Here is a 25,675-nt window from a genome sequence, read left to right on the forward strand (position 1 = left end):
CTCTCCGAATCTCCGACACAACCGTCGTGCTATCCCGACGACGACGAGAGCCGGGGTATGATTAGGGTTCGAGGGACGCGTGTCGACATTTAGACGGGGTTGCTCCTGCGATTATTGAGTAAATTAACGTCGCGGTAATTGCGTTACCGGCGCGTGTCCATCCGTCCGCTCGGCGTCGCGTCACCTCGCCCTCATCCCGTTGCTCTCCCCTCCTCCTCTCCTCTCTTCCGCGCATCTATACTACTGTGGCAGAGCCGCCCTCCGGCCAGCTCGCTTGTAAAGCCCAAAATCCATCGCGTCCAAAGTTTCAACGGAGACTCGAGACACGTCCTTCTGCCTAGCTCTCGTGGATCCTCCGGGGACTCGTTAGACGGAAAAGAGCGATACGCATTGATGATTTTCATGTTGTTTATTATATAAGACCGTAGTAAACTCGCGTTTCAGTAGTACGTTCATTAAAACTGAAAATACGTGTGTATATATTCGCTCTTTCGACAATGTCATTGAGAGAAATTTATAGTTGAATGAAATATATATATATAAAAGATACTTGAAAAAACTATCTTAGATTAGACTAGAAGTATTCGATGCATTATACATGTGTCATATATATTACAAATTTCGCTGCTGTTTGATGATGAATGTAAATCGTTTTGCATCTCTTAATGTTTAAAAAATAATATAGCAAACAGGTTTGTTCTTACCTATCTTTAACTTACTAAGTGTTAAAAAAATATGTCGGCTTATCAAATATCATCGTCGTTGGACGCGCGCTTGTAAAATGCGCGGGAGAAACTGGCGGGACTCTGCGAACCGCAAAAGAAGAGGCCGCGTCGCCAGAAGGCGAAGAGCGTCATCCCGACCGGAATCGCGATCAACAAACCGATCAGCATCCCTACGAGTACCGCGGCATCCTTCTCCGGTCGCGCGTCGTACAAATCCAAGCAGCGTAGGTGTCGTTCGGCCAGGGATGCGAGCTTCTTACCTGCGTGTTCCGGCGGCGCAGAACAGGTGAGTTGGCCGACTTCGGCCGTCGCCTTCCGATTCGCTGCGTATTCCGGCAATATGGTCCCAATCTATGGGCGAGAGAGATTCGTCTTAGTCACCAAATTTCATGCAAAAATTAATTTGTCACCCAGCAATGATAAGGACACTTTCCTTGTCGATTTCTCTTTCGCTTAGAATTAATTATACATTCATTTGATGCTCACAATCAAGTACTTGGCATTAATCGTGTTTATGTTTTTAATCAATAATATTTAATAATTGCTTATTTTTTTGATTAATTTTCTATTTAACGGCGTGCGTTTCTTTAAAAAAAAAAAAATTTTTTTTTCATGATTTCATTGAGACTTACCAGATATTGATTCTGGCAATCACAGCTCCAACGGTTGTGCAATAGATGTAATTCTTCGAGTCTATCCCATCTGTCGAGAAATAACATCGGCAAGTATCGTAGCGCGTTAGACGATAGATCGAGTTTCTTCAACGGAGGCCAGAACATTCCGTTCTTTGTCTATGAAATTGCAGATAATCCTCGCATTATTAATCTGTTGCAGAAATAGCGCCGAATCACTACTAATTATTTTCGATATACCGTGATCGCGATCGCGTATTCCTCGATCACTTCCAATTTCTTGCAGTTTTTCACGCGGAGATCCTCCAGGCCGATTAACTTCGATAAGCCGTCATTTCCAATCATCGTTAAACTTGACATATCGCGTAGACTGAGCTCTCGCAGTTTCGTCAAGTTGGGAAAAGCGTTTGCGCCATCGATAACGCCTATCGGATTGTTGTCCAAACTTAGATACTCTAAGACTTCGGCCTCTTCTAATGACCTGGGCACAACTGTGAATTCATTGCCGGCCAAGTTTAATCTCTTTAAATATCTACGAATAAGAAAGAATGGTACAATTTTGAGAAATATTCAATTTTAAAGACACTGATTTTACAAAATAAAAAAAACAACTATTGGCATAGACACTATGGCATAATGAAACTGCGCGTCTTCGCATTTCTTACTTGGCATTGTGGAATTGAAGATTTGGTAGTTCTTTTAACATGCAATAACTGATATCCAATTCTCGTAAATACGATAAACTACTGATAGCTATAGATGTAGGATAGTCGAGTACGCCAAAAGGATTCCCGGAGAGATTCAACACCTCGAGGTCGGCGATATGCTCGAATATACTCTGATGTAACGAGTGGAGTATGTTATTAGATAGGTTCAATATTTTCAACGGTAAGGGCTCGTACGCTTCTGGTTTGAAATGACCCTAAAATGAAAATAATAATCTCGTGAATAAACGGGTATAAAACGGATGGAAAAAACAGAAAATAATTGAATAAAAAGGGCCAGGAATCTCTCGTGTAATTTTTCAATTAATAAAATGATTATATAATTTATTGTAATATAAATATAATTGCAACATTTTTAGCGATCTTTTATTTCTATTGAAAACTTTTGTAACATATATATTACTACTTTATCTATCGAGTTTAAAAATCTAAAAGTTATTATCTTACATTATCTGAAGAATTTAGAATTTTTGATATTCTATAAATTTCGCGTGAATTTACTTTATCAAGTTAAATCGAATGCGAGCAAAGCTTCAAGCTTATTTTCTGAATAAATGATTCATGCTTGATGATATATTTTTAAAATGTAATCGAAAAAAAAGAAAGGAGGTTTCACTCCCCTATTCACGAAACAATATAAAATTAATTATATTTCCGTGAGCGGTATCAAATTTACGATTAAAGATTTGAGATGTTTCAAAGTATTTCTTGCTAATCGATGAATCATAATTAGAGGAACTATGTTTGTCTCTTTCTGGATTAGTATTGATGTACTGTAATTTGAAGCATTATCTCTCGTTACCTCGAAAATATGCGGCCGTAACTGTTGCGACGTGATCTGGTTATTACTCAAGTCCAATTCGGTGAGATTAACGAGTTCCTTAAAGGCGTGTCGATCGATCGTAGAGATTTGATTTTTCCGCAAAATTATCTTGCCGACGATTATCTTTGGGAAAGGCGTGATGTGTACCAAGCGATTGTGCTCGAACGAAATCTCTTTAGCCGTTACGTTCAACCATTGTCTATCCTCAAAGTGATTTTCCAAGCCTTTGTTACTGCAGTTTACATAGCCATCTAAACATGCATCGTTTTTTACACAATTATATAACTATTAATATTTATAAAACTATTAATTTTCTTAGCACCGCGAGACGCGAGTCGAAGCAATTTTCTCATCCACTTTTTATCTGGAGCGCGAATAATGGAATATTATTTTATTAAACGTCACACGAGGATTTCTTGAATAGAGTCTCAACGTTTCGACTACCTGTACAAGAGCACACGCTGCATAAGATCGAGGACTCCAGCGTCGAATTTTCAATCGTAATCTCATTCGAATCTACAGTCGTGTCTTTTACAGTAGTATCCTCGCATTCTGCCAGAAGAAGCAGCGCGAGCAGAAGAATCGATATTCGGAGATCCATCCTTAGGAAGAATGACAAGTGTAAACTCTTTCTTGACGTTAACTGAAAATGGCCCGAGCGTATCAACGCGACTTTACGTACGATAACAAAGTGTAGCGATAAGATAATGCTTGTAATTACTCATCGCTCGATGCAGGTGAGGGAGAAGCGAGGAACAGATCTCTTTCCGATAATAATACGAGTCATAAAACGGTGATTTTATTTCTTTACGATTTAGCGCGAATCACGTTATCGATTTAAATTTAAAATCGCTAGATGTTTCTTAAATCTGTAGATACTCACTATTATTTACATATCGATAAATGTAATGAGATAAAAAATTTTTCTTAAATGTCCGACGAGTAAAGAATGAAGAATCGGCGAAACATCTAGTGGGGAAGTACAAATGTACTTTTCAAAATAATCCTTTATTCCTCTAATCGTCAGTTGAAATCGTAGACTGTTGAAAATGCGGGATGATCGATCGCTATCGAAGAATGAGCGCTTCCATGTCAAAGTGGCTACATCTTTGGCATCTTTGTGAAACTGGAAACCGACGCTTTTGTTATCGCGTGATCATCGAAAATTGTATGAAAAAAAATATAAAATGTATATAAAACATATGAAGTTTCTTCTCTTTTTCTTTCTTTAGGAAAGATAAACCTCAAGAATCGAAATTTTCAAAGCTTATATATCTTACTACAAAAAAATTATCTATCGTTTTTGTATAATTGTTTGATAGCAGTGGTTTGATAATTATTTTTCTTTTTTTTCATAAAATAATATAACATGTTTATATAAAGTATCAATTTTTGTTGATAGAATGACAATTTTACGCTTTAATAATGATAAAATAATGTTTTTTTTCATCTCAATTTTTTCTTCTCAAAAATGTTATATAACAAATAATAAACGTGTAATTTCTTATTACATTTATTTCGCGCACTTTATTAATATTTTCAGAGAGAAAAATATCATTATTATTGAGAGAAGAAAAATCATTATTATTTATAGCTTTGATATCCTTAGTAAAACGCCAATTTTATTTATTTTATTCTCTAATACACATACCTGCATAAATATATATAACTCATATATCTAATCCTATTCGAAATTCGCAAACGTAAACATGTCGAGTCTCTCTCTTTTCGTCGTAGATATCTTTTACTAGTTGTATACACGGAAAAGAAATATATAAAATCGAATATAAAATAATATGTTTAATATAAAGTATCAATTTCTGTTGATAGAATGACAATTTTATGCTTTAATAATAATAAAATAATGTTTTCTCTCATCTCGATTTTTTCTTTTCAAAAATGTTATATAACGTTATATAATGTTATATAACGAATAATAAACATTTCTTATTACATTTATATCGCGCACTTTATTAATATTTTCAGAGAGAGAAACAAGAAAAATCATTATTATTTATAACTTTGATATCCTTAGTAAAACGCCAATTTTATTTATTTTATTCTCCAATACACATACCTGCATAAATATATATCTCATATATCTAACCTAATATCTAACCCTATTCGAAATTCTCAAATGTAAACATGTCGAGTCTCTCTCTCTCTCTTCATCATAGATCTTCTAGTTATATACACGGAAAAGAAATATATAAAATCGAACAAAATATGGGGTATAAAAACGTGAAAATAACGCGATCCATCAGAGCGAAGCGAACGGTGCACGCGACGCGTACGACGCAGGAATGCGCAAGCGCGCGTGGCGCCATCTGTCGCGCGACAGGCGGCAGCTCCGGAGAGCGCCGCGGCGGCGCGGCGGCGAGAAACCTTCGTGAAAAGTATTGAATCGGTGACGTCACAAAAGACGAGACGGTGGAAGGAGGCGGACGGGGTGGACGGTCGCGCGGTTGAAAAATGTCCGGTTACTCGAATTTATCGTGTACGTGAACGTCGAGAGTGAGCGTGGTAAACATTCGCGGGCTTCCGCGAACGAGACCGGCGTGCGAAGTCGACCGGCGAGTCGACCCCAGGCACGGGACGCGGGCCTCGTCCCCGGGCACGTGTAGCGCGTAGAGGAGACGTTCCGAGCGAGAGTCGACGGTTCGATATCGTATCGCATCGCATCGTCGCGTAAAGTCAAACGCGCTAAAGTGAAACGAGGTGAGGCGAAGGCGGACGCGCGCGCGCGAGCGAGCGAGCTTATCGCGCCGAGAGGGTCGGCGATCAGCGGTGGAGCCCTCGCGACCTGTCACGGTAAGATAAGTACCGCGGTATTTACCGATCCCGTTGGACGAGTCCCGAGTCCCGAGAAGAGTCGGCGAGTCGCTCTTGTTTCGCCCGCGAGGTTAGGTTCGCCCCCTCGTCGTTCGTTCTCGGCGAGAGTCTCTCCTACCCCCTTTCCGCGTGCGGCCCAAGTGAACGCCCATTTTTTTCGAGGGGATCTTGAACGCGTGCACGCGAACCTTCTCGCCCCCTCGTCCTCCGGAGATCTCGTCGCGGATGCACGTTGCCGGGAAGATACCCGGGAGTTTGCTCGGAGATTATACCTAGTTTTATGTCCGAGAGAGATTTATCGTTAAAAGATAGCGTCTTCGACGAACGATGTTTGTATCGAAATCGTGAACTCTTGCCCCCGGGTCTCTCGGACAGCGGAAAAGGAGAGACTCGACGCGCGGTGAAAAATTTTCGGGTCCAAATTTCCAAGCGGGCGAGCGTACATAAACACGAATGTGTACATATGTACGTCCAAGGTATCGCTCCGGATTTAATCGGCCTTCGTGTCGCTCGACATTTTTGTAGGAAAAACGCGGTCTAGAGTTCCCGAGCGATTTTGTTTACTAAATACAGATAGACATAGATGGAATATTTCGATACGAACTGCGGTCAGCTGACGGCTCTAGACGCTTTTTATGTTCATTGATTACGCCTAAATGACTTGACCGACAAACATCGTTCAAGCTCTTCTCGCGACGAGAGAGAGAAAGAGGCATTATCCTTATTAGTTATCGAACGAGAAATGACAAGTTGGGAAGAGAGGCGAGGCGAGGCGAGGCAGGCCGAGGAGAGGAGAGAAGAGGAGAGGAGAGGAGAGGAGAGGAGAGGAGAGGAGAGGAGAGGAGAGGAGAGGAGAGGAGAGGAGAGGAGGTCTCTGCTTCCGCGAGTGTAGCATCCGTAGGGCGTGTGTTTTAACTATACGACTCTTTTTCGCCCGCTTGTGCGCGGGTCGTCGAGTTGCGTAGATCGCGCGCAACTCGACGGAGGAGAGGTTAGGCCTCAGTCGATGATGGACAGGTAGTAAACACGGTGCCGGGCCTCCTGCCCTGCCGCCTCTCCTCCGCCGATCTCTGTCGACAATAGACACGTGCTCCGCGTCAATCCTCCTTGCGTGAATCGAAACCGCGTAATAGAAACTGGTTTTTTCTTTTTTTTTCCTTTTTTTTTTTGATAAGCTCACGATAAGATTGAAGCACGCTCCAAAGTCTACCTCTCGATTCTCTCGAGAATGACGAGTAACGATATCTCTCTCTCTCTCTCTCTCTTTCTCTCGAGAAATATTCTTACAAGATTTTTTCATTTTTTTTTCGTCGAATTTTCGAATATTTTATTACCTTTTTCATTTATATAATATTTTCATCGGGGAAAATATACTTTGCTCTGGTCACGGGAAAAATGCCGCGGCGTTTTTCCGAAAATTTAGTCCTGTTTTTTCCGGGAAACTTGATTTATTCACGTCGAAAGAGAGATATGTCGTCCGAAATCGATGGAGGCCCCTAACGCCGATGGCGCCGATGCTGTCTAATGATGACATTTAAATGCGGTGCCGCATCGTTCGATTGTTCGCGCGGCGCGGCAGGAGGGGTATTTTTTTCTCGTCCTTTACCTTTTTTTTCATCGATCTTTGTCTTTTTCGCTCTGTCTCTTTTTCTCTTTCCCTTTAATTTTCCTTCTTTTTTTCTCAATCACGCGTCGATGCTTCGTATCGCAAAGATACGTTGGTAAAACGATTGAATAATAAATAATAAAATAACATGATAATAAATAATAAAATAACCCAATAATAAATAATAAAATAATACGATAAAGATGAAAAAAAGAAAAGGAAAAAGTCGATATTTATATCGCGATTATTTTCTTTTCTCAGCTCGAGCATCGTCTCGGATTAAACGGGCTTGACGCGAGTTTAAATAAAGTCGAGTCGGCGGAAATCTGGGAACGAGAATGAAGATTGCCAAGGGGGAATGATAGGTAAGAGCACGCTTAAAAGGAGAGACGACGACAAGATCGATGTCGATTAGAAGAGTGACGAATCCGCGAAAACGTGCGACAGGATGCAAGAGGGTAACACCGCCGTTGCGCTAGCGATGGTGACTCCCGGATACGATCAGGACCCTGCGAGTGGGGTCGCCGACTATACGACTCATCAAGATCAGGCCCAGTTCGAGGCCGACAAGAGGGCCGTGTACAAGCATCCGCTCTTCCCGCTGCTGGCGTTACTCTTCGAAAGATGCGAACAGGCGACCCAGAGCTCGGACAACTCCACGTCCGAAAGCTTCAACATGGATATACAGGCTTTCGTCCAGCACCAAGAAAGAGACCGAAAGCCCTTCCTGATCAATGACCCCGAGATTGACGGTTTGGTAAGACTGGAAATGCTTTTCCCTGCTCCTTAATCTCTCTACGCACAGAAAAAGAGGACATTCTTGTTTTGAAAATATATTTAGTTTCCACATGGAAATCTTGAAATGAGATTATATTGCGTTAATTAAAGAAAAATATAATTGTTTGCTTAGACGAAGTCCATTTTATATAGTTCGATCGAGAAAAATATATTCTTATGATTTAAGATTTAATTTTCTCGAATGGAAAGGAAACAATGTTGGATAGAAGATAACTTTTCAAAGATTATAATTTTCTTAAAGTGGAATTAAATAATTAGATATTCTTGAGGTGACAATTACAATATTAAAATAAGACTATAATATTGTTGAAATTTAAAATTATTAAATTCTTCGAAGAAGATTATAAATTATTGCGAAACAATAAACGCTTTAATTCAAGTATATATGTTTTGATTTGACACTTACTTTTTTTCTGTGTAGTCTCTCGTATTCGATACGCATTTATAGTAGAATTGAGATCGCGACTCGAAGAACAGATGAGGCGTGGGCGAAAAGACGATCGGCATCGATTAATGAAAATCGGAACTCTCGTTCCTCCCTTCGAACATTGCAGATGATCAAGGCGATACAGGTGCTGCGCATCCACCTCCTGGAATTGGAGAAGGTGCAGGAGCTGTGCAAGGACTTTTGCAACAGGTACATTACATGCCTGAAGGGCAAGATGCAGAGCGAGAACCTGTTACGCAGCGATTACAGCCACCATGGGCACGATATGGGTCCGTCGAGTGGCAGCAATGGCAGCAGCCCGTTGCAGGTTAGACGTTTGTCCGATATACGCCCCCCGGTCTGTCTACTCCCCTTACCAACGTAGATATCCTTATAGTCGAAGGGATGTACGCCCGGGAATGGCAATGGGAAATTATGATATTCGCCTCTCGGCGAATCTTTGCCAATTTTATTACATAACCATTTTACACCACGCCACGAGCGTACATCTCTTGAGATGATTACAGAATTCCCATCCCTGCTCTCTGACGGCTAGTTGAGACATATATTTGCCAGGTGCTGTCATCTACAGGCAATGATGTTGAGTCGGGAGCTAACGGATTCAGAGTGAGCCGAGGGGACTCCGGACTGGCGGACAACGACGGCGCGAATCCGCGAGAAGAGAGCGATAATCACGATAATCAACCGGTCCGATCGTCGTCTTCCGCCATCCAGCGCAACTCGGGCAAATCCGCTAGCCAAGACCGCGACGATCCACTCTCACCGTCCGCGGTGCACGGAAGCACGCCTCTCTCGCAGATCGGGGCGCACGGATGCGCCCCGGTTAACGACATGTATCTCGGCCAAGGTGAGTCCGATCCGCCAGAAGCTTGTCCACCGCTCGCCGATCGAATATAATGACTGCTCTGGCCAAAGCAAGGTCGCGATATGCTCTCTTTCTCCTCTTCTCTTCGCTCTTCTCCTCTCCTCTCCTTTTCTCTCTTTTCTCTTCCTGGGATAAGTAGACAACTTGTATCTCTTCTATAACAAATCTGGTTAAAATTTATTATAGATGACAGTAACGAGTATCTACGAACTATCTCCAACAGAATATATTTGGAAGAGGCTGGATACTGGGGCCTAATTGCGTTGCGAGAACGGGAAAACGCGGATGTCGCTAATGACGAAAAGTATTTTGGTTAGGATTATAATGTGTTTCTCTCATTTGTATACATGCGCGCGCGCGAAAAAAAAGTTAGTCCCAATCGGTATCAAATTGTTGTATTATATTATCACGCTGTAAATGACGAGTATATCAAACACGTCGGTCGTGGTTAGACATTACTGTTGCAGGCTCGCCTTCTCCGGTGGCGAGTGAGGACGAGGAGGAAGCTGCCAGCAACGCGGCCTCGAATCACGCTGGGAATCATAGAAGTAATCACAGTAGCGCTAGAAAGGGACGTCAGAAGCGTGGTGTTTTGCCTAAACATGCTACTAGTATTATGCGAACGTGGCTCTTTCAGCACTTAGTAGTAAGTACCTGATAATTTGCCATTGTGTGCAGAATAGCCGTACAATCTCGGCGCGTTCAATTACATTCTTACGACACACGCATATTTATTTCGCAGCATCCTTACCCAACCGAAGATGAAAAGCGTCAAATCGCCAGCCAGACGAATTTAACGCTGCTACAAGTGAATAACTGGTTTATCAACGCTCGTCGACGGATTTTGCAACCCATGCTAGACGGCGCGGGCGCAGATGCGGCATCGCGCGCTGGAAAACGTCACAAAGTTTCAAAACACGCTGCACAACAACAAGCGACTCAACAACAACAAACAGGCTGGCAGTCCGAAGACTCGGCAAGTGATTCGGGTTCTAGCGATGGTGAGGGAGGTGCCGCTAGATCGAAAGACGGAAACGATAGCGATGAAGATGATCTTCACTGACCTCTGTCGATCACCGAAACGTCAACCTCTTTACGGTACCTTCAAATCCAGTTGCTCATTACAGTATTAAGGTATTCGGGTATAGATATCGCTTTAACTGTCAAATACGTAATTAATCTTGCGAAAGTTAAGAATACGTGGATAGAGGTTATCACGCTCTCTGATTATTTGCCACTGACTATTCATCTACAAGCTATTAGCTTTTCTTTTATGACTTGGTTCATAAACGATTACATTTTTAATCTCGGTTCATATTGTGGTGAGAATTAACTTCATCATGTATAATATGAGAGACGAGGACTGAGATTGAATAGGTACTACAAAGAGCAGCTTATACTTAAATACATCTAATTTAAAGGAAAATATACGTTTGCATTAAACTACAAGAAATGTTATTTATTTTTTGATGAAATTTTCGAGCGAATAAGCGCGAATAATAAAGATAAATCTGAGCTTTCTCTCGAATCAAATTCTTTTATTAATTTCATTATTTTCTCTTATAACGTACGTCCCCCAGTGATAATATTATTTATGACATTTACAAAAAATGTAATTAAAAAGATATGTTTAGTTAAATGTAATCATATTAACGATTCATAGACAAAAATTTGTGGAACATAGATTTTGCTTGGTGATTATTCATCTTTTTTTTTATATATACATTTTCATTTCATACATATACTATTGATGAATTATATCATGTAAATTTTTTTTTTATATTTTAACATAATACATTAATTGTGGGTGTTTACGACACTAATCAGATCTCTGATCGGACTGAGCAGTGGTACTCAGTGATAGACTTCCTAAATTTCCCTAGACTAATCCGGATCAATGATGTGTCTCTGGAGTAATCGAATTAGATTAACAGTCATCGAAAGAAATTGCGGTCAAGCTGATCGAAAAACATCATAAGAAAATATAGAAGGTACTTTATTATTCTTTTAATTAATATATATTTATTTATCAAATATGTATTAATAAACAAATGTATTTTACTGGAATAAGATGTTTTCTATAAAATAAGAATAACTCTAAACCTCACTTTATTTTAATTATTAATATATTAAACAATATTAATTTGCAAAATAATACTCTAAATAACAAAATGTTTGTACGTAGCAATAATAATCAAATTTTACCATGAATTTCTTATTTATCTTGTAATTATTAATTTTTGAAAGTTTATCAATTAAATATGTAATATGTGAAATTTTTATTCGTTACAATATTACTTAGACTTTTTTTATTTAGAAAACATACATAGAAGATAATTAATAAAGTATATTCTTCTATATTTTTTTATGATGTTTTTGTCACCATTTTTTCGATCAGCTTGACCGCAATTTCTTTCGATGATTGTTAATCTAATTCGATTATTCCAGAGACACATCATTAATCCGGATTAGTCTAGAGAAATTTAGGAAGTCTATCGCTGAGTACCGCTGCTTAGTCCGATCAGAGATCCGATTAGTTGTCGTAAACACTCTGCATCAATAATTATCGTCAGTTTTTCATCATATGCGTGCACACAACTTTATTAGAAGTAATAAAACGAAGCAGACAAAATCAAATCTTTATCTTCTGTTAGCTTCATCAACAATATTATTACATTATTATTAATATTGTTACAATTAATACTTTTCCATTATTCAATTACTATATATTACTATTACTACTACTACTGCTGCTACTATACTATTGCTATTATTACTATACTGCTATTATTAGTAATAGTATTACTACTACTATTGCTATTCCTTCCATTATTGCTATTACTACTATTACTATACTATGTGACTTTTACTATTATTACTCTTACTAACACTATCGCGCTTCCGCTACCACTAATGCTACTGCTATTACTGTTATTGCCAATACTCGTACTGCTCCTACTACAATAATTGCCATTTTTGCGTTGCAACAAAATATCCGATATCCGCATATATTTTTCTCTTGCAATTATAATTTGTCTAAGCTTTTTAAAAGACAGAAATCTATTAATCTTTATAATTTAATGAAAGATATACGCGATCGATAAAACAGTGAATCGTTGATAAATAATTATACAAATCATTTGATTAGATGCATCACGTTTAAGAGAATAAAAGAATACTTACTTAATTTTCAAATTAGATGGAGGCATAGTTCATAGTATTGTAATTATTCAATATTAATTGTATTTTTCGTGCCATTAAAGAGCGTGGTAACTTCCGCGTTTAGTCTTTGTTCAGCTCTGCAGTGTCGTGGCATAGCAAAGCGCTGTCCCTCCATGATAATAATAATAATAATAATAATAATAATAATAATAATAATAAAATAATAATAATAATAATAATAATAATATAATACAAATAAAATATAACTAATAATGATAATAATTATTACGCTATTGATAATGATAATAATTATAACTATAATTATAAAATAATGATAATAATAATAATAGTAATAACAATAAAAACAGCAACACAACACACAACGCAATGATGATATATAATACTACATTAAATATATGACAATTATATATTTTTAAAATCTAAGTGTCGTCCCTGAGCGCGCGTATATTGCACGTTACATGATACTATTGTACATATTACATGCGGAACTGTTGTGTGAAATAGAGAGAAAGATGAAACAAAGAACAAATATTACCGAGTATGTAAAAGAGAAGTTAATACTTTTCTTGTTACTAAAAAAAAAAATGGATATATCCGACGACATACATTTACGCCATCTTTTTTTAGAATAATATTAATGTTTATATACACTAGCTGTCTACATGTGATCATTACGTTTTACTATCGACGGCAGAAATTCTTCTTCCTTCACGTATTGTATTTTAATGCTCGTTTATTTCGAGCTTCCTTCCTTCGAGTTCAGCAACTTTTGATATCGAACTCCCAACTATGGCTGTTCTCTCTGAAATATATATTCGTATGTACATACTTCCCGATACACATATAGCATGTACATTTATGCTTTCCCGATCTATCGTTTTCACGCGATCCGTCCATCGAGATTTTTACATAAGTGGTTCAAGCCATTTTATCCTGTTAGTTTTCGGGACGTAAAATAACGTAGCGAAAATTAACTGTTCCAAGTCTATACAGTTCCAGTTAAAAAGATGTAATTATCTTCCTCTTAATGTGAACATTAATACAGATCGCGAAGAATTTCTCGTTTTGGCTTAACTCACCTCAGCTCTGCCAATACATCGTCGTTTTCCTCACTCGGGTTAGTCCTTGATAAGCGAAACGACACTAGTCACTCGATCATACGAGGAAAATGTACCATATGCCGCAGCCTGTGCAGTGGTAAAGTGTACGGTTGCCTTAAGCCTATAGCCAAATATTATTTCTCTCCTGTACCCGCGTTATTCTCCTCTTACATATTGAGTCTCCCGATGTACATAGCCAATTGACAGAGTGCTTCCATTTATAGTAGCTCGCGACTTGCCCGAAATCGAGAGCGAACTCTGTAGTTTTTATCGTTCTTTTTTTAGCATATCGATTTTTCGCAACACAAACTTTGCTTCAATCGCTTCGATGGATTATAATGTCATAATCGTGCGATGTACTTGAAAATATACGCGGTACAACTCGAGTAAAACGATATCATCAATTGCAGACAGCTGACAGTATAGCTCCGTGTGTACGATATAGTTACGACATCAGTCCGCTTAAAAGTAAGAAATAATCGGTCGCAATACGATCAAGTTTAAAACTGTGGGGAAAAAAATATCAAAATAAATTCAATTTTGACTTTCGATTTTGAAAAAAAAAAAAAAAAGAAAAGAAATTCGAGGGAGAAACGCGAAGAATCTCAAAGGGATCTGCGTACCATGCTCAATCGGACTGTTTGTAATAAGCAATAATATACGCGACCCAAAAATGAAGATGAAAGAGAAATGATTCTCCTAGCAAATATTATTGCTTTGACAAAACCGCCGCCTCTCTCTCGTCGTACGGGACTATACTGTATCCGAGAGATAAATAAAATTTCTAAGATAACGTTATAAATTAAGAGGTAGGTTGTAAGGCTGAACCACGTATACGTATGTGCTGCGGCACCAGACGACTGTGATAATTCGGTGGGCGGTGCCCAGCCTCCTACTTCATCCTTGTATACTAAAAAAAAAAAAATAAGTAGAAATGAAGAAAGAGCGTAAACAATTTTACCGAGGAGAGGTTGAACGTATGTCGGGACGTGCGTTGTAGAAATGATTTTCCATCCATATGCACGAAAAATCGCGGAACGCGTGGCATTTAAAATATGCGTTATCGGCATATTTCCATTTTAAATACTTTTCGTTTCTTTGTTTTTATGCGGATGTTTCTCCGTATATATAATAAAAATACTATTGTAACGCGCGTGCATATGGATACTTTATACGGTAGAAAACGTAAACACTTTTGCCGCATTAAAACGTCGGTGCGAAAATTATCTATCGAAAACTAGATTAAAGAAAAAAAAGGGAGGACACATAAAGGTAGGAATGGGCACGCAAAATAACAAATAACTTATTAAACCGTGTTTATTAAATAGTTAACGAATTGTGATGATCATTACGAACCTTTCATCGAAATTTATGAACGAATCTTTGTGAAATTACATGTGCAATTAACATGCAAATGGCACGTCACTTGTTATTAAAATATTTGTATGCGCATAATATAATTATGTAATGACACATGGATTTCATAATTATATATATATATCTTCGTGTATTGTAAAACTCGAATTTTCACATTTTTATTCCTTGGAACTCCATATTCTGAATCTCTTTCTACGTTTGTCTGACAGTACGAAACGAAAATGTCATTTGAATCGTGCACACGTTTTCATTCTATGTATGTGTCCGAAATGTAAGACTGCGTCTTAAAATAAGATCCAGAAGATCAATAAAGCAAATATTCAGTTTATAGACATGAAGCCTATTAAGAATCAAAAAAGAAAGAGAATTATGATTAAGAAGATTATGTATACTTTTCAAAATCTTTGATTTAATCATTTCCAAGAACGGCATGGCCCATTTCTAACTTTGTCCAAGTTTCAAGTCGTAAATGAGAAACATCTTATACACTTACATGTATACTAAAAAAAGGAAAAGCATAGATATATAAATTAAATACTTCTTTCCCATGTACATCAAAGCCCTGTTAAATAAGTTGTTTATCGATAATAAACGCCATCACGCTTGCATTATTTCCTTTTTATTCTTACCGCAACATGTATATAAGATACTTTTTATTAATACTATTGATATATTTCTACATGTTTCCATTCCATTAATAAAGAATTTTAATAAAGAGTTGTATATATAAAGTGAAAGTTATTAAAAATATGAAACTCGGAACAAATTAATACTCGTGTCAAATAAAAAGAATATGTACATTTTGTTATTATCTTAAAAACATTAAATCTAAATCTAAACTTGGTGAAAAAAGAGAAAGATAAATATATATACATTATACGACTTAATAATCTCAACTTTTTTTACATGAATAACAAATTTATGTTGTTATTAAGAATAGATTTATGCTGGTATCATTGTCACTTGTAATCTCACAGAAGCAAAAAATCATGTGGATTCTTCTTACGAAGTACATGGAAATAAATAAATTTTTTCTTACATCATTATTTGCATGCGCATATGTATAGAAAATATATAAATTTTTGTAAAATATATCAAAGAAATTCTTTTCATCGTGAATCGTAAATTAATAAATAATATTGAATCTTTATTTTGTCACTCTACTTTTGCTGGAAATATAAGAAATATATGGAGTGAAATTTGTATATTTATTAATGTAAAATAACAAAATAGTTTGTTCGTTTTTTTATCAATTCATATTGTTGAATATGATTGATGAAAAAACATGAATTTATTTTGATATATTTCGCTAAAACACAATTTTATATAATTTTTCGCTTTTTACATTATAATTCAATATGACTGATGAGGAAATAGGAGTTTTTAAAATGATCAGTGCAGTGATTTAATAAATATTTATATGTATATATATACAAATACACAAAGCTGTCGAATATATCGAGCCTTGTATCTCGATCTTATTTTCTCTTTACATATCTCTTTTTCATATATATATATATATATAATTTTGTAATTTAAATGCATTTAATTTACAATATGGATGGAACCATATCATACATAATAAAAGAGAATTGCAGAGAGAACGAAAGATATGTCTGGTTACTTACATTTTGGGAATATTAAGGACGTATCAATCGATAATATTTTCTTCGATTGAACGCAATACATATGAAACGATGAGGACGATAAAAATAATCATAATGATAATGAGATGACAGTGTAACATATTTGTAAATAATTGAATTAGAAAATAATCGTCCGAGGGCGCACCACACATAAGATTAAAGGCTAGTTATTGGAACATCAGGATCTTGACGATAATTATCTAACCTGGTCATTGATATGTGGTCCGCGGCGTATCCCTAGCAATCAACGGTTCTCCTGAAGCAGAATGTCGTCAGTGTTATATGATCTATTTAATTCTTAAATCTATTTAAATATAATATTAACCTTGAATTAAATAAAACATCAGCTCGATTATTGATAAACCACACTAATACAAACGAGATACCGGCGATTAAGCTACCCAAAATCATACTGAAGCGTTCTGTCGCTGCTGACGGCTTTAGAAACATTCTAACGCTTAACGTTTGCCATATAGATTCTGTCCAAGTCGAATAGACTCCCGACTTCATGTCATATCCTACAACAGAGAATACATCAAGAAAGTTTGTCAATGGACATATCCATTGCGAGTATCAGTAACCTACCATCGATGATAAACGCAGGACTTACAGCTGCGCTATAATTGACGGTCGAATTTATACATAATCCTGAAAAATTGGCTCCACCCATCCAAGCGAGACGATTCTCGTGGCACATTGTTTCATTCATCTCGAAGAGTTTCTCGCCAGTTAGATAAGCCAAAAGCTGACCTGTTAAACTTGTTGCGAGATTGGGCGCTCTATGCACACCGACATATAACGGCAGGACATGATTAATCAATTTAACATTGGGCGCCGAAGATTCACGAAACAGAGTACATTTGGCACTCTCTAAGTAGCAATATAGCATTTCCGAGATAAGATCTTTTACATCGGATAACGATGGATAAGCGAGCTGCGGATCCTGCTCACCCGTCACCATCTGGTAAAGTTCATTAGCGACCTGAAGAGCAATATTCGCTAAATCTGATGCAAGCGTGCTAGTATCGTTTCTAAAACATGATACATGATGAAAATTTCAATAATACAAAACAAATGAACTATGCTAGATATAATTTCAAATATGAGTTATACTAATACCTATTAAATCCGAGACTCTCCACATCATCCAAGATGCCGTTGTAATATTGATTTTTAAACTGGAGTCCGTGATTGCTTATAACGACGGTCGTTAGATTTGGATTTGCTTCTAGGAAACTTTGTACAGATGTAGGTGGAACACTATCATGTAGAACACTATTGTTCGACACCTTCAATGCATTCTGTAAACGATTTATTATATCATCTTCACCATTGCTGTGAAGAAATATTTTTCCTCTGCCTAATTGACCAAACTCAATCACGCTCTTGATGTGATCGATGTTTAAATTGATCCCACCGAGAGCATTAAAATTGTTGTGCTTCAAATCATAAACCATACGACTAGAGCCTATATAATCAAATGCCTCTCCATTCAGCAATGAAAATACCACGTTTGTCTCTAGATATAACAGGAATGAATATATACATATATTGTATGTGTCTATTGCAATCAAAGATTCTTTTTAAAAATTTCATAGGGAAGATCAATACATACTATCGACAGTGGCGTTTAAATGATTCAAGTAATATGCAGTAGCAATCAATGTCACAAGTCCTGTTACAACATTACCCGCACCAGGTGATATACCATCGAATAATGATGATGCGTCTAATCGTGCCGTCACCATAATTATCGAATTACTATCCTCATTGAGAGGCGCTAAAGGCCAATGTATATTTCTGTCTCCGAGTGGATCGCAAAATTGAGTCGGATTAAAATTTAAGTTGAAATCGGTACGTTTTATACAAGATTCCGAATTAACAGCAGCATACATGAATGATTTCATTTCTATCGCACAAAGAGATCTCTGATACTGTGTCTCGAGATCGTGAGCGTTATGCCTCTGAAAACAAGACTTTATGGCCTCCAAAACAGTTTGATTCTGAAAAGAACACAATGTTTTTAATATTAAACAAGTCTTCTACATATATGAAACTTGTACAGTAAATTTTATTAGATATGATCTAATAAATCTAACCTCTGTATAAAACATGGGAAATGACCAGTCTTCCAAGAGTAACGCAGATCCAAAGGGATTCCATGGCTTCATTTTGTTACATTTTTTATAACCAGAATATCGGTTCGGACATGTGTCTTCAGGTGAATAACTTGATGGACGTTCAAGACTAATATTTCTCGTTAATAGCACTCCATTTATGTTATTTGTATTTCGAAGTCTTATAAGTGTATTTCTAGTAAACATATCAAATGGAAGGACTACAGTGTATGGACCAGCAGTGGCGTTTCTTTCTATCCAAGTAATATCGCCATCCCCCTCAATTAGATGCACGACACCTACACTTCCTGATCTACTGGCTGTAAATACATGAAATATTGTAATTGTCAAAAAGTGGGATAAAATAGCCTGCAAAGATGCAGATTATCGAAAAAAATTAAGAAGATGAAATCGATCCTTACAAGAGCATCCAAACTGATGCGTGCCATTGTGTCTTCGGAAACAAGCAGCTACACCTTCTAAAGGCATGTAAATCATATCCTTTATTCTCTCGGTGGCCACTGTAAATTGATAATTAGTGATTCTTAATTAATGATTATTTTTAATAATGTCGGGACTAAATCTATTATGTACAAAACATGAATTTTACCTGAATTTACGATAATAAGTACTAAGATATACTTCCATATTTCCATCGTCATTTTTGCCATTATTGTCTATTCGAGGTTTGCGAAATGGTTATAATTTTCAAATATTATCTGCTGTTTTTACGATACATTTCGAATACAGAAAACAGAAATGATTTTAATAACAATACGTCGCGTGAGTCATGGTAAGATTCACATCGATTGATAACAAGTTCGATTACAATTCGTTTGGTTAGAACTCCTTGCGTTTTGCTTTTACGCTTGAGCAAGAAATCTTCACTCTTATTCTCGTCCGCTACAGGACAATAAAATCACGCTGTAACGAAAAATAATACGACTCGAGAATTTTGCAAGAAGTTCAAACAAATCGTAGACAAAAGAACTTTGCGTCAAAACCATGGAAAACTTATATTAAGCTTCTAGCACACGATGTGATTTTTCGGGAGCTTCTCGATTGACAGGTACTCGGCGAGTGGCATCCAATTGATCGCGTCGCCAATTGGCTGATTCAAAAGAGAACTCTCTGATTGGTCAATCGTTGCTGATTACCCTAGGCACAAATCGATATAATTGGCTGTGGCTAATCGCAACGTGGATGCTCTCGTACTCAGCGATTGGTGTTTTGAGATTCTTCATTGAATCAACCAATCCTGTATACAGTAGATTAGAAATGCATATCTAGTTATTTACTGTACCCCCCCCAAAAAAATCGTGTTGGTATAATACTATTGTCGCGGTAATTTTATTACAAATTTGCCGAATGTACACTGCGCGACAACGATTCGTTCCTTGGTCACTCTCTCGCGGGGCAAGGGGAGCGTAGAAGTGACCAATCAGCTGGCAGCGTGGCAATGGCTGATTGGTTAGAGGCTACGCTCCCCTTGCCTCGCGAGAGGGACCGCGGAACGAATCGTTGTCGCACAGTGTACGTAAGAAACATCAGGAATGTATATTTCTACATTTTAAAGTTGTATACATAAAATCATGTTTATATTTTATATAAGTAAACTGAGCATAATATTAAAATATTATTTTATACATTATTTTAGACAATTTTTTTTCCCTTGATAATGCCTTATCGATTTCTTTCTTCATGCTTATTGAGAGCAAGATTATGTTTTTTTAATAAATCTTTTGTACGGATAAATCTTGAAATAAACATAAATATATTTTCTTATTAACTATATATACATATATATAGTTAGATATATCTTAATTCTACGAATAAAGATTATTCTGTCTGCATGACTTCAGGTTGATGGCAAGCCAATTGTGTTAATAATAAAGGTTCGTAAGTCCACTTTGGAAATACTCGTTTGTAAAGATTCATTAAAATTGTATCTTGAGATTTTAGCTGGCCATTAAAGATACATTTCATATGTCCATGTGTACCTATATATGACAAAATCATAAATATATTAGGGACTGAAAATCAAATACAGATATATGATAGATAGTAAACGAAAGAAAAGTGTAATTGATTGAAAATAAGCAATTAATTACCAAGACATTCTTTTATATGGCCTCTGCGTCCGTATTTTGTTCTTAATTGAACAGGCTTGAACCATTCGATATCCTCGCGATTAAAAAACATGAAACGCACAACCACTGATCTTTTGTTTATTTTATAAGGGTGACCACTTAGAACGACTCGTTTCAAGACAATTCTATTGGGATTACAAGATAACACATTTCCGGTTGCGATTAATTTCTGAAATCAATATTATCTTCTAAATTTTTTAAAACGAAAATATTAATTATTAATTCTTTCTGTAATAATTATTATAATAACATTAATATAAAATGAATACATACAAGTTCTCCACTTTGATTTTCAATGTAACAAAGAACTGGACATGGTGAAAAAGTAACTGGTGCATACATACTCGCCACGACAGTATTATCTGGATGAAAGTATCTTTCATACTAAACAAAACATTTATTATTATTAATTATAAATTCTTATGCACATTATGTTTTTGTTTATTGTATAGAACAAACAATTATTGTAAATAGAAAGATTGTGCTGACTCACTTTATGCTTATTGCCATTTGTATGTTGACTGAATATTGGACATGCTGTAAATCGTCTAAATCCGCATTGAAATACCAATCTTTCCTTCGATTTGATCGGTAGCGTATAATTATTTGAATGTTTCAATACAACATTCAATAAAGACATTTTATGTTCATATGGAAGCAGACCAACCACTATTAATGGTTGATTCGTTACTGTAGCAAATGTCTTAAAAATTTCTCTACTAACGTGAATAATATCAAGTGTTACATATCTTCCTGGCTGAAATCATGTTTATATACGTATATTATATAAAAAAATAACAAGTAATAAATAAATAAATAAATATATATATATATATATATATATATATATATATTTAATAAGATTTATATGTGTATATCTAGTGAAAATTTTCACACATATTACCAATACAGCATCTTCGATATCTTCGCACTCTTTATAAATACGCTTTCGTCTACGATCATAGTCTGCAAATTCAATTATTCGAGAATAATCGATGGGAAGATTTTCCTTTGGATCCCATGGACTAGTACGAAAAGATTCGAGACCTCGGTATTTCTGGAATCTTGTTTTAGCTAATGTATCTTGGGGTGTATCCACTTCATCCGGAAATTGTGCGTCCAATTTTGCTTCTGTATGTGATTTATGGAATTATTATCAAAGTAGACTATATATATATATATATATATATATATATATATATATATATACACATATATACATTACGAATATATGATTATATTACCTTTAAACTTTTCTATGGCTTGTTTCTCTTCAAACATATTGATATCTCGATCGTAATGCGCTTCATCTACTGCCGCTTCTGATATCGTAATAGTTTCATATTCTTCATCATCTTCCAAATCTTTATTGCTGTCTGTTTCAGATTTTGCATCATCCACAGACATATTGTCTTCTGATTCCTCTGAATATACACTGAGACTTTCTAAAAAATAAAAATAAAATAAAAGGATGAAATGAATTAAATGCGATTAAAATATTTCTTTTTTCTTTTACTTAGAAATAAAGAGATGAAGAAAAATTAAAAGAATGTGCAATACCTCCATCTTCGTCTGGTATCCATGCAGCTTGATATTCAGAAGTTCCTTTCGGTACAACTTTTACAATTTTTTTCTTTCTATTAGCTGCTGCTTCAGCCAATTCCTCTTCTGTAGGCCATGTTTGTTCAGCGTCCATTGGATCAGGAATATATTCACTTTCGAGAGTTTTCTATAAATTTTGATAAATTCTAAATCCAATATACATTGGTATTATTTTGTCATTATTATTATTTAAAATTATATAAAAGTATAAAATTAATAATAATTCTGGCAACAATAAGTCCGACATAATTGCTTGTTATTTATAATAATTTGTTAGTGTGATTAACAACATAAAATATATATAACCTGTCTTTCAAGATCTGCGGTATATAAAATTACAGTTTCGTTTTTTTTTGCTTTCATCTCGTCATCATGAGAACGTTTCTTGCGATTAGCGTATGTAATTTCATATGGATCTTCAGGTGCTTTGATGCACGACATTTGAAAGTCACCAAAGCCTGGTATGTGAACTAAATTATTAACAGACAGTGGTGTTTCTCCTCGCACATAACCAGTAACCGAAAGAGTTCCAAAATCGAGTGAATCCTGAATAAATAAAAACTTGTACTTGTTAAATTGTCTTTGTGTGTGTGTGTGTATGTATATATACAAACATATGATGTAAAATATAATATTTAGAAAATCCAACATACTTCATTACATTCAAAGGAAATTTCTTCAGCTAAAAGATACGGCCTTATATTTTTGTAAAATACATTTCTTTGTTTTTGTGATCCAGCACGACGTAACATATTCAAGCAATCGTCCACAGTGTCTAATTCAAGTACTTTCTCATCAGGAAGCCATTTAGAAATAACACGTTGAACAGATTGTTTATATTCCTGACGTTTCTATTGTTTACACATATGTAATATTTAATGAGATGTAATATATACAATGTAATAATTAATGAGATTCTTATGTAGTAATATAGTGTACAATTAACAATATAGTGCAAAATTTACAAAATACAATAAGTAAAATTAATTATTTCTTCTGTGTACTTTTTCTCTCTAGAAATACAAATATTACTTACTTTAATGTGAAGTCTTTGAATATTGTGTACTGCAAATATGGTAGTAGGTAAACCTTGAGCAAGGCAAGACACAATTATGTTCTTGCCCCAATCATCTATAATTTCTTTTTCAGTATCACTATTTGTCTGACATGCGACGGAAGTGATAAAAAGTATTGTATTAGCAGCTTTGGCTGCATCTAATGTTGCTACAACATTACCTATTGGTGGTACAATGATGGAAAACCGCTGTTTAATCCTTGGTATACTGTATAGATATGTATTAAGAAATTAATATAAATATCAAGTTTACAATTTGTTTTATAATAATAATATACAATTTTGTTTCATACCTTATATGTAGAATCCCACAAGGACTGGTAGTAACAGTAGCAGTATCATCTATACTAGTTATAATAGAGACAATATTCTGAATATTTATATCATTTTGTAAAGGTATAATACAAATGAGGACAGGCGCAGAAAGGAAACCGCCAAGATTTCTCTTTTGTGTTAGTACTTCCTCACGTTTCTTCTTTCTAATTTGCGACAATTGGTTTCTACGTGCATCCCTCTGAAGACTTCTCTTAAGATGTTTAATCGACATTTTGATGACATTTTGTTTACCTGTAGAGAGAAGATAAACATTTTAGAAATTAAGTAGAAATATGTTCTATTTACGACACCAATATATAATTATTTATATATATAATTGTTTACACCACTCTCCTTCACAATCCACATAGCATGGATATCCAAAAGATGTCCAGAAGGTATCCTGAAGACATCTTTAGGATATCCTACAAATGTCTTTTGAACATAGATGCTATGTGGGAATTACCAATTATTTATCGCATTTAAAAGAAAATCTCGGCACTTGTTAATTAAATAAATTACAGTTATAATTATTATGTTTATATTACAAAATTTCTTAATTTAACCTTTATGCTCGTTAATGATAGCGCTTTTACTGCGATGTCTTCCAGTCTTGTGTTGTTTATTAGACTGTTTAAATGAACCTGCTCGATGCGTTTCTTGCTTCATTGCAGTATCCTAATAATTAATATAATTAAATCTTTTATTAGTATTGTATATTAATATATTATTTATATATTTATATTTATATTTATATATATATATTTATATATATTATTAATATATTATTGTATATTAATAAAACTTGTATTGTAAAATTAGTTAGCTTAGTTTATCTTCGATACTGATAAAAGGATACTCACCTGATTATTTTTTTCTCAATAGTACTCCACAATTGCTGTGCAGTGGAAGAAATACATGAAATACATCAAAAGCACATGCAGCGTGCAATGGCCGCATTCAGCGACTCAACCGCTAAGTAGCAATCGAACATGATTGGCCGCATTCAACGGACTCAACAGAGCAACATTACTAGATTTTCCGATGTAATTCGACACTGATTGGTCAGATCTGAAAGTAAAAACCAATCATGTTCGATTGTTACTTAGCTAAGTCCGCTGAATGCGGCGATTGATTTCTACTTTCAGGTCCGACCAATCAACGTCGAATTATATGACATGATTGGTTAATGACGTAAATTATCCCAGGTCGGGCCAAACTCGACCATTCGAAAACGGAAGCATTCCTTTTGACTACGTCCCGATTGACCACAGCCAATTATATCGACCTGTGCCTAGAGTAACCAGCAACGATTAACCAATCAGAGAGACTTATTTTGAATTGGCCAATTGACGACGTGGTCAATCGAATCCCACCCTTCGAAAACATCATAAAGATCGTAGTACCAGAGAGAAACCTGAAAGCGGCCACCTCGCTTTAACGGGTATATTGTCCTAATGCGCTCCCTGACAAAGTGGACGTCAACTACATCCATTACAGTCGATAATAATACATGGTTCGTGTCTGAGCTATGGTTCATGTCCAAACCATGGAGTGACCCCAAAAGTGATACTCCCTCTATGGACATTCAAAACATGGACATGAACTACAAAGTCATCGTCCATGAATGTTCTCAGAGGATAATATATAATTGCA

General features: G+C 35.9%; 4 protein-coding genes and 1 long non-coding RNA gene across 7 annotated transcripts; 1 reads left to right on the top strand and 4 right to left on the bottom strand.

Annotated features, from left to right (window-relative positions):
* Positions 1-567: 567 nt before the first annotated feature.
* On the bottom strand, positions 568-3,581 carry LOC105253102 (slit homolog 1 protein). The gene is made up of 6 exons (XM_011260900.3): positions 3,350-3,581; positions 2,885-3,156; positions 2,023-2,279; positions 1,598-1,889; positions 1,358-1,516; positions 568-1,076 (listed from the first exon to the last, which is right to left on the bottom strand). Exons 1-6 carry the CDS (start codon positions 3,504-3,506, stop codon positions 747-749), a joined length of 1,467 nt encoding a protein of 488 aa, XP_011259202.1. The 5' UTR covers positions 3,507-3,581; the 3' UTR covers positions 568-746.
* Positions 3,582-5,308: 1,727 nt separating this feature from the next.
* On the top strand, positions 5,309-10,922 carry LOC105253101 (homeobox protein PKNOX2). 2 transcript variants are annotated; one of them, XM_011260899.3, is made up of 7 exons: positions 5,309-5,716; positions 7,605-7,708; positions 7,791-8,100; positions 8,696-8,896; positions 9,145-9,436; positions 9,907-10,100; positions 10,197-10,922. In XM_011260899.3, exons 3-7 carry the CDS (start codon positions 7,792-7,794, stop codon positions 10,515-10,517), a joined length of 1,317 nt encoding a protein of 438 aa, XP_011259201.1. In that variant the 5' UTR covers positions 5,309-5,716; positions 7,605-7,708; position 7,791; the 3' UTR covers positions 10,518-10,922. The 2 variants fall into 2 exon arrangements, with proteins under 2 accessions (XP_011259201.1, XP_011259200.1); XM_011260898.3 differs by having other exon boundaries at positions 7,605-8,100.
* A 2,288-nt stretch (positions 10,923-13,210) lies between these two features.
* LOC112639496 lies at positions 13,211-13,937 on the bottom strand. The gene is made up of 2 exons (XR_003123543.1): positions 13,717-13,937; positions 13,211-13,439 (listed from the first exon to the last, which is right to left on the bottom strand). It is a non-coding gene; the product is annotated as an uncharacterized LOC112639496 (long non-coding RNA).
* A 556-nt stretch (positions 13,938-14,493) lies between these two features.
* On the bottom strand, positions 14,494-19,935 carry LOC105253100 (nicastrin). Of its 2 annotated transcripts, XM_011260897.3 has the most exons (9): positions 19,488-19,935; positions 19,300-19,398; positions 18,860-19,197; positions 18,376-18,763; positions 17,880-18,279; positions 17,346-17,791; positions 17,086-17,278; positions 16,966-17,016; positions 14,494-14,647 (listed from the first exon to the last, which is right to left on the bottom strand). In XM_011260897.3, exons 1-8 carry the CDS (start codon positions 19,546-19,548, stop codon positions 16,998-17,000), a joined length of 1,944 nt encoding a protein of 647 aa, XP_011259199.1. In that variant the 5' UTR covers positions 19,549-19,935; the 3' UTR covers positions 14,494-14,647; positions 16,966-16,997. The 2 variants fall into 2 exon arrangements, with proteins under 2 accessions (XP_011259199.1, XP_025269436.1); XM_025413651.1 differs by lacking the exon at positions 14,494-14,647 and having other exon boundaries at positions 16,666-17,016.
* Positions 19,936-20,677: 742 nt separating this feature from the next.
* Positions 20,678-24,981, bottom strand: LOC105253147 (pre-rRNA-processing protein TSR1 homolog). Its single transcript, XM_025413750.1, has 13 exons — positions 24,883-24,981; positions 24,586-24,697; positions 23,998-24,271; positions 23,666-23,912; positions 23,283-23,480; positions 22,936-23,175; positions 22,588-22,756; positions 22,272-22,472; positions 21,932-22,158; positions 21,521-21,784; positions 21,301-21,411; positions 20,989-21,196; positions 20,678-20,877 (listed from the first exon to the last, which is right to left on the bottom strand). Exons 2-13 carry the CDS (start codon positions 24,686-24,688, stop codon positions 20,717-20,719), a joined length of 2,403 nt encoding a protein of 800 aa, XP_025269535.1. The 5' UTR covers positions 24,689-24,697; positions 24,883-24,981; the 3' UTR covers positions 20,678-20,716.
* Positions 24,982-25,675: the final 694 nt, after the last annotated feature.

Source organism: Camponotus floridanus, unplaced genomic scaffold, assembly GCF_003227725.1.
Source record: "Camponotus floridanus strain SB8 unplaced genomic scaffold, Cflo_v7.5 scaffold7, whole genome shotgun sequence".
Lineage (NCBI taxonomy): Eukaryota > Metazoa > Arthropoda > Insecta > Hymenoptera > Formicidae > Camponotus > Camponotus floridanus.